At 37.7% G+C, this 9,485-nt stretch overlaps 1 protein-coding gene across 1 annotated transcript; it reads right to left on the reverse strand.

The window, feature by feature from the left end:
- On the reverse strand, positions 1-7,105 carry LOC114143650 (immunoglobulin superfamily containing leucine-rich repeat protein 2-like). The gene is made up of 2 exons (XM_028015889.1): positions 6,887-7,105; positions 1-4,838 (listed from the first exon to the last, which is right to left on the reverse strand). The coding sequence occupies exon 2, from the start codon at positions 4,828-4,830 to the stop codon at positions 2,755-2,757; it is 2,076 nt and encodes a 691-aa protein (XP_027871690.1). The 5' UTR covers positions 4,831-4,838; positions 6,887-7,105; the 3' UTR covers positions 1-2,754.
- Between the last annotated feature and the right edge of the window lie 2,380 nt (positions 7,106-9,485).

A 9,485-nucleotide genomic window follows, 5' to 3' on the forward strand; every position in this document is an offset into this window, starting at 1 on the left:
TAGTTATCCCACTTTTTACATTTTATTGTAGCACATTGAGGGTTAAAAGGGAATGTATGAAAACAGACAACTTCCTTTATCACTTGGGTTAAACAGACAAGAGGCACAGAAATAAAGTTGAATTTTGAGTCGAGAACACAGGCAGCATGCAGGGCCTCTAAAACGGCAGCCCGTTGGAGAAGGACCCAAAACACATAATTACATAATACTGAAGTGTTTGTATACATTTCTACCAACAGCAAGTTTACAGTATTTTTGGTAATTTCACAGAACATCCTGACATTAAAACAGGACAAACAGATTACCTTTAGAGCAACAGAATTTAGGTTTCTGAGATTTAGCTGTTTTCATCAGGAGACAAAAATCACAACAGAAAATTACAAGTTTTCACATATAACTGTTTTTTTAAGTGTTATAATTTACTGTAAGACCAAAACATTTTTCACTTTTTCCATCGTGATCCTAGAGAGCAGATTTAATCAGCTTATCAGGCATTTTTGTATATTTTAATCTAAGAGTTCTGTAAAAGAGAAACATAATTTACTAAATAAACAGTTTATGATGTTGAACCTTTGTTTATAGTTTGTCAACATCAGAGAGAGAGAGAGAACGCTCCACATTTCATTGCAGTAATTGCTTCACGTTTACCTCGCCTTGCAGAAGAGCCTTCTCCAAAATCATCTTCACACTTTACAGAAAAAACACAATTTAAAGAGTATTTTTGTGTAGTTTTTAGTGAAAATATCTTAGAACTTTTAAAGTAAGACAAAATTAACTTAAAAGTAACTCTTCAGAAATATATAGGATCTTGTTTTAAGTGAACAATTAACTAACAATGACAAAAAATTAGTAGTTCCACCTGTAACACAGGTAAAATCTTGTTATAAGAAAAATAATATTAAGGAATTTTTTATGTAGAAAAAGCTCTTATGTTGTGGTGATAAGTAAATTATAGGTTTATTTTGTCTTATTTCAATTTCACTAAGATATCTGCAGCAGAAACTAGACCAAAAATAATTGGTAAGCTTTTGTGTTTTTGCAGTTTTTTAAAATATATTTAGTTAAGATTTAATGACAGAACAACATAAAATGGAGCATAATTCTAAAACTAAATATTAACTAAGTGTAATTTATTTTTTAGTCTCTTTACTTTTTTAAAATGTTGTGTAACCCACATCAAAATACCATGTGTGTAGGACAAACAACACATCACAGAATACCCTGAACACACCATACAACACGGCGGTGGCAGCATCATGCTTTGAGAATGTTTTCCTTTGGCAGGAAGAGGCCAACCAGCATTATTGGAGAACAAATAGAGAACGACTAGAGGACAACAATCAAAGCAATAGTGAGATGGTTTAGATAAAGGCATTTGGATGTATCAGAGTGGCCTAGTCAAAGTAGAGAACCAATAGAGCAAAAATATGATGAAAAGTCCTATATGGCGCTGACTTATGAAGGCTGATTCTATGCATGCTATAGCTTTTTATTTGAGAGAAAAAGAAAAAAACTTCTTCCAATCCACATTTCCTTCCTGGTCTGTGTCAGTCTATCACCTAAGGACACATTAAACAACATTTTAATATTATTAATACTTTTTCAAATTTAATTATTGAATCTGTGAACTGTCTAAAAAAAAGCGTTTTCAGTCTTTTCTCTCTCAGAATAAATATTATAATGTCGTTTTGTGCAAAAAAAGCATTTAATGTACGAACAAATGTTGTTTTTAAAGACCTGACATTTAAAGAGATTGTTTATTTTATGATATACATAAAAACACAGAATGTATTATAACACAGAAAATGAGGCAGATCTTCAGTGTTTCTACAGACGACAGTGAAATTATTTCTAAAGTTGTTTGTTGAGTCTTTGTTGATATTCTGGCTGCATCGTTTCTCATCAGACATGAAAGCGGCTTCAGCTTTTCAAATCAATTCAATAAAATAAAAAAGACAGACATTGACTGCTTTGATGCTGTGGTGCAACATTTTGGTCTAGGAATGCAAATTTATAAATAATGACTTAATCTAAAGTTCAAGATGGACGACCGGCTAAATTTTTCATAATATGCTGAACTTAAAAAAAGAAGCACATCGCTATATTTAAACTATTTTTGTATCAGCTGTGTTAAATACTCACTGAATAAGTAGAAAATTGTGGTTTTCTTACAGTATTAAACTTAGACAAACCTCAAAATCAATCATTCTTATTGGCATCATGACTTTTTCTATCATGTTGCAATTTTTCTGCATTATTGCCTCACGTTTATGTCATCAGATCCTTCTCAGCTTCGTAGCAAATCGGACGATGCTGCTCCATCATCAGCAGAATCAACTCTATTGTTCAGTGTTTATATTTCTAAACAGAACCGCATACCGGACTCTGTTTGGACCATTTCTCTTTCCCGTTCTGGGATACCTGCGCGGCCATCTTTGTTTCGGTATTGGCGGTCAAACTAAAACACTGAAAAAGGGTTTAATCGGACATTATTAGTTAATAGATTAAAACAAATTTGATTCTAATAACCCATTTCTCAACCATTTGCATCCCAGGTTTTGGCCCATTCTCACTCAAACGTTTGGGTCTAGCTCGAGTGCTGCTACAGACATTGGCAGCTTTGGTTCTGCTTTAAACCAAATCTAGCTTCATCCATGTCAGATCAATGTGAAGGAGAGCAGAACTTCTTTGGGACTTAAAATAAACCAAACCAACGAGGAATAAGAGTGATTTGGGTCAGAACATGTTTGCAGATTAGTCATCAGGATATCTGTAGTTGCTGGTAATATTGACGGCTTCGGCCCCCAAAGGCAGCCTGTCGCTGTACTCAGAGCCCATCTCACAGTCGTCTACGTTTCCCTTGCAAGTGAAAGACTCGGTGACGATGCTTTCCTCTGTGTCTGCCTCCTTCTCCCCGTCGTCTATGCTCTCCGTCTCCACTTCGTACTCGTTTATCTTCCTCTGAGACTCCGTGATGGGAGCGTGCATGCTCAGGTTCCTCTCCAGGTGGTACTGGTCTTTGGCCTTCAGGATCAGACGGTAGGTCTTACTGCGGTACTTGTAGACCAGGTGGAAGCACGTTGCGCCAAGCAGAGGCACGGTGGACACGGTGAGCAGGCAGATGCTGACGGAGATGATGATGAGGAGGTTCGGTACCCTCCGTCTGGTGGCAAAGAGCACCTGGACTTCACAGTCCTCCCCTCTGTAGGTCAGACACAGAGAGTAGTTGGTGCCAGGCCGTAAGCCACTGAACAGGTAGGTGTTGACGCCTTCCTTGATCTGTGACCACTGAACGGCGGAGTGTTTGCTGTCGGCAGCAATGCAAAGATACAAACCGCTTGATTGGAAGTTTTCCAGGACATCCAGAAAGCCGGAGTTTTCCTCGCTGTCACTCTGGAAGCTCTTGGCTCGGCTGGGGCTCCTGTCTTGGGGTATAAGTAGGGGATTGAGTCGCACCGTTGCCTCTGTTTCTGACACTCCTAGTGCAATGACACCAAAGTCGAAGGTGTACTGCTTTACGTCGTCCAGGCTTGCGTTCAGGATGTGGCTGGAGATGTTCTTTGTGTTCGCAGTTAAGCCACATTTGCTTGAACGAATCAGGTATCTTGTTGTGTCTTCATAAAATTTAGGATTGATATGAGCAGTTGGAGGGATTGTTGGGTCTTTTCTTTTTAAATCCGGAAGATTTAGAGAACCAAAGACTGATTTTCTCTTGGTTTGTGGGTGAACTGTTGGGTTGGTGTGAGTAGAAGTGAACACTCTGGTCATCACTTTGATTGGTGTTGGTTTTGGACGTGCAATCACCTTAACAGACACTGAATCTTCATCTCTGCCAAACGCATTTGTTGCAGAACAGCTGTAGTTCCCATCATCCTCTTGTCGGAGGCTTGAAAAGAGAAGCGTGCCATTGTTAAACGCTTTAAAGGAGTCATAACCTTCATTAGATTCTGCAGAGTTGTCCTCAGTGACAGACAGAACCACCTCATGTTTTTGGCCTTTGCTGGAAATATTCCACACCACCAGAGGTCTCGGGTTTCCGTTGAACTCACAGGTCAAAATTAATTCAGAGTTCTCGTGGAAAACCATGTCGATAACATGCGGTTCAGTCAGTACTGTGACATTTGGGCTTGTACACTTGGACTCTGGCAGTTTTAAAATGACTTCACCTTTAAGTTCCTTGGGAAATGCGCAAGTGATCGAGCTCTGATCCGAAACTGAGACGATGGTTGAGGAGATCCAGTCTCTGAGCCAGTCCAAGGTGCAGGTGCACACAAAAGGATTGTTAAATATCTGCAAATGCGACAAAGACACCAGGTTGTCAAACGTCCCCTCAGCTATGGTCCCGAACCTGTTGTTGTTAAGTCTGAGTGACCTCAGGTTTTTGAGGTTGGTGAAAGCGTCTCTGGGCAGGTGGGCCAACTCGTTGTGGTTCATCTTCAGCATCTCCAGAGCCGTCAGGTTCACCAAATCCCCCCAGGGGAAGTCCACCATCTTATTGTGGCTAATGTCGAAGTTGCGAAGATGAACCAAAGGTACGAGGCTCCCTTCCTCGATGGAGGAGATGTCGTTGCGGGCCATCCACAGGGAGGTCACCTGGGTGACGTTATCGAAGCTGCCGAGTGGGATCGTGGCGATCAGGTTGGCGGAGAGACTGACGGTCGTCACGTTGGGAGGCAAACCCTCTGGGACTTTGGCTAAATCTCTGTAGGAGCATTCAGCATAGTGGCGCCCGTATTTATCTGAGCAGGTACAACACTCAGGGCAGCAGAGGACGGACGAGAGGAATGTGATGACCCACAGAGCAAAGGGGAGGATGTCTGCTGCTGCCATTTCTGCTCCTGTAAATCAGCAAAGAATAATTAAGACTGATTCATCATTCCCCAGTAAGAGAGATCTGACTGAAATAAAAGGTGAGGTAGTACAAGTTAAAGGAATAAGGCATAATAAACTACTCTGGATCAAAAATATTAAAAACAAAACATGTTAATTACATTTTTTGCACAAAAATCACTCTTGGATAATTAGAGTTTAGTTTGGTCAGTTTTAGGGCATCTTGTCACTTAAAATCCACATAAACAGCTGCTGGCCACGCTCCCCAACTCAACGTTTACACTCGCATGTGAAAATGGCTGCCAACAGATGTGCAGTTATACAACCTTACATCTTGGAAAAGTAGAAGTAGAGCTTCCTGTACAAACAACAAGAATGCAGCAAATGGTTTATGGATGGTTAGTCAACAGCAAAACACATTGTCTTTTCCAGCAGCCATTGCACAGCACATACAGCTATAAAACCAGCTGACCAAATGAGCTGGAACTCAACTTGGGTTGCTAGGTAACGTGCTGGGGTTGCTAGGTAACGGTGGAGTGCCCATCAAAACAACTTATTTTCCAGACACCAAAAAACTTTAATTTATAGCCAGAAAAAGGTTGGGTGGTTTTTTAAAGGACTTGGTTTGTTTTTAGAAGCAGTAGAAACCCAAATGGAAGTACAAAAAACATAAAAAATTTTAATTCCACATAATAATTCCTCTTTGACTTTAATAACTTTAGTAGGTTTGAATCAGTTTCTGAAGACCAGATGTTTTGCTCAGAAATGCACAAAGTAAATGTCATGAATAGCAGAATAAGTGGAGGTTTGTTGATGGTGAGGATAGACGCGGTTGGACTCAGGTTATAGTGAAAAATTATGGTTTTAATGATGATGGCAAAAATGAACAGAAATCCAGCAGTGAGGCAGGGAAACTTAGACACTGGAGCAGCATGAAACGGAAAAGGCAGCGAGGAACAATGACACGACAAAAGACTCGCGGCAAGAATCCGTCAGCAAGCAGGGGACACATTAAATACACAGGAGATAATCAGGGGAAATGAGACATCTGGAATAGATCAGGGGATAGACAACACGACGCAGGAACTACATTAACTAAAAAACACACAAATGCACATTCTCACAGCAAGGCCTTTGAAAGATGTTTATACTCTTAAAAATGTCCAGTTAATTTGCTAGTAGGTGTGGCAGAGTAATAGAAATAGCAATACGTAAGACATGCAGGGTGCAGATTCTGTTTAATCAGATTATTTAATCTGAAGCGAAAAACAAAATATTTTAGCTCTAGTTTTGCAAATATCTCAGTCCACTTGAAATAAGACAAAACCAACTAAGAAGTAACTTTTCAGCAAAATATATTAGTTTTTGTAAGTTGATAATTCTTTAATATTGTTGGAAAAGTTATAGTTCCAGTGGCAGATTGTTTCATTTATAACAAGACATTTTCCTGTTATAACTAGAACTTTTTCATCCATATTAAGGAATTATTTACTTAAAACTAGCTCCTATATTTTAATGAAAAGTTATTAGTAAGTTAGTTTTGTCTTATGTGAAGTGTACTGAGAGATTTGCACTAGGAACTAGACAAAAATAAGATTTTGTGTTTTTGCAGTGAATATTCACATGATGTTTTACTGCAACCATTCAGCTTCTAATAGAGAAAATTAACCTTGTTTGTTTTTGTAAATATCCAGATTTCTAGCCAGTACAACATGGAAATATTTTAGATTTTTACACACCATAAAACTGATTTTAGATGAGCATTTTGTCCAGATTTAAAGTGTTTTTCCTTTGAGAAGTCTTTTTTTTAAAAATTTTATTTCTGATTTTACTGAACCAGAATTAAATTTGCACATTAATGAGTCTCGGTTAAACGCAGCGAGGCGGCTGGTGTTTAAAATGCGCAGCAGATTCTGTCCTTGGTGCTGAAAGACAGAAGAAGGTCTGGTCTGATTCTGACCCAAATATCACAACAACCTACATAAATCAAACGCCACAAAGTTCATCTGAAGGCAAAATAAATCAAAGATCTGCGTCAGAGATGAGAGCAGCTTACCTGCGTTTGGCTTTTTTTAATTCTGCAGACTAATCCAGAGCGTATGAGTCAGTGTTTGCAGTCAGACTCCAGAAAGCTCAGTTCCTGCGTCAGTTTGTCTGCTGGCATGATGGAAAAAGCCCCAGTTTGCTGCAGAGGGAGAGCGCCGTCTGCAAACATCTGTGTCGTTCTGTAGCATCTTCCTCCCTCCTCCTCCTCCTCTGTCTGCTCTGGAACCGCGTCAACGAGTCCCCAAACAAATATTTTAAAGGGGAAACGACCTCTAATTTTCTCAGAAATGGAGAGGGAGGTGAGTCATAACCTAATCTATAATTTAAAGAATAAGTGGAATAATTTAGCCTCAGTGGTTTAGGATAAAGAAATGAAGTATTGTACGATACTTTCTAAAAGAACTGCAGAAATTGGTTCCACTTTGCAATAAGGCTCCTGTTATAATTCGACTCTAAATACTTTATAAATCATTGAAAATATTAATTAAGGGTGAAGAGAGAAAATCTACTGTGAGCCAAATTTATCCACCTGCATATTTTACCTGGAGTTGTTATACTGGACATTTCAGACGACCTTGTAAGCACAATAAGCTTTTGTAAATGTAATTTTTTAGAATATAGTTTTCCTCTCACTCTTAATTAATGCACAGTGAGCAGTTATTAATGACTTGTGAAGTCTTTAAAGATTAATTGATCTATAAATTATTTAACGACCATCTATAAGAGGAGCCTTATTGCAAAGTTTTACCCAAGATTCTCCTGATGTTATTGAAAAGAAGGTTTAACTGTAACTGACTGATGTCTTTATGAAGCGAAGCAACTGGTTTGAATTTTACATAAAGAACAGACATTTTATTGTTTCAGTAGGTAACAGAAATCATATGAGGTGCCCCAAGGCTCAATCCTGGGGCTCCTCTTATTTAAAATCTAGATATTATATATTAGCATTGAGCAAGAAATAAGATTAGCTACCATAACTACGCAGATGATACGCAGCTTGTTCAGAGCTGACATGTTCAGCTCTGAACATGTCTATGCACTGATCTAAGCCTGCCGCAGTAAGTCAATTAATTGCATGATAATTTAAAACAAACTCAAATCATTTTCATTTGCATGATTTATCTTTTGTTACTTTTATCTCTTTTTCTACCAAAAACTGGATTGTAAAAGTCTTCAGTCTGGTTCTTTGGTCCCAACAAGCTCTTTTTTTAAGGCCAATTTTGTTTACAGAGACTTCATAATTCATTTTATTTGTTTTGTTTACATATTTTGGATATTTAAAATGTATTCCAGTGTTAAATGTTTGTTAGAATTTAAAGTTTATTGATCTTTGAGAATGTGTTCTTGCATTATTATCATTAATCGCGATAACTTCTTCAAGGACAATTAATCATCCAGCAAGACTTGTTATCCTGACTGGCCTACTTAAAGCAAATCAACAACTTTCTCCAACTGAACAGAAACAAAGGATTAAATCAGGGTGTGGTGATGAACTCTGACCAGAATCTTCAGATTCACAGAAGCACAGTTACAAAGTTGGCCTTCTGTCACCTGAAGATCATTTCCAGGATTAAAGAATGGCGAGGTATCCATCTATCCAACATGTTAACTAGTTTCACCAAAACACCAAGTCAATCTGTTGAAGGTTTCCACACATTCTGTATAGTTCTTCATCCAGAAATGGACCAACTTTATTATTTGTTCACACATACAACCAGGACAAAAATCAGCCACACTCCTTTAATTTGTGATCTTTTATATGCTATGACATAAAAAAGAGCATTTATGCAAAACAGAAAAAGGTTTTGGACCAGAAAATACACTAAAAAACAGATTCTGGGTACTGGATTAGATCTATTTTTATGCCAAATAATTCTAATCAAGCCAAAATGTTACAAAATAACATTCTTCAAGAGGCATGTACTTGTAAATAAGCAGACCGCTCATTATTTTGAGTTAAATGTAAAAAGTAGATCTACATTTGTGCATTTAAATTTTACAAGAGAAAGACTGGCTGATCATAAACAGCTGATTAGTTCACACTTTGTGGTCCAGTAACAAAAACGGAGCAAAGATTTTATACAGTATTCATGTAAAAAATATATATAAATGGCTCAAGTTGCAAAATTTGATTTATATGATTTTAAATACTTAACAGTCTTTGAATTATAAATTGTTCATCACATTTCTCAAGTTTTTGAGCTCAGGAAATTTGTTATTACATTTGGAATAAGCAGAAATTACACATTTAATTATGTTTGTAGTTCCTGTGGAAAGATTAAAATAAATCTGAGAAGATAAATTAGCCTCTTCTGCTGCAGAAAAGGCAGAAATTAACAGTAAAAACTCTCAAAATTTTTACAGTTTTTTTTTTTTTTTTTACAGAAAACTGTAATCAGTCCAGCTGTAATGATGCGGATTGTCCAGCAGATGGCGATGCAGTTCTTCAGGGTTGAAGTTCTCCACATCTTTTCCACATTTTGCTCCTTCAGATGCAGCGAATAAGTTTGAAAGACTAACATTTGATCATAATTGATATGTTGTAAAATGTTTTCTCTTCACAGCAGGTTTAGAATAATATCATCAATCTTTACTGGAGTTTGTGTCAG

The sequence above is a fragment of the Xiphophorus couchianus genome, chromosome 4, assembly GCF_001444195.1.
Source record: "Xiphophorus couchianus chromosome 4, X_couchianus-1.0, whole genome shotgun sequence".
Lineage (NCBI taxonomy): Eukaryota > Metazoa > Chordata > Actinopteri > Cyprinodontiformes > Poeciliidae > Xiphophorus > Xiphophorus couchianus.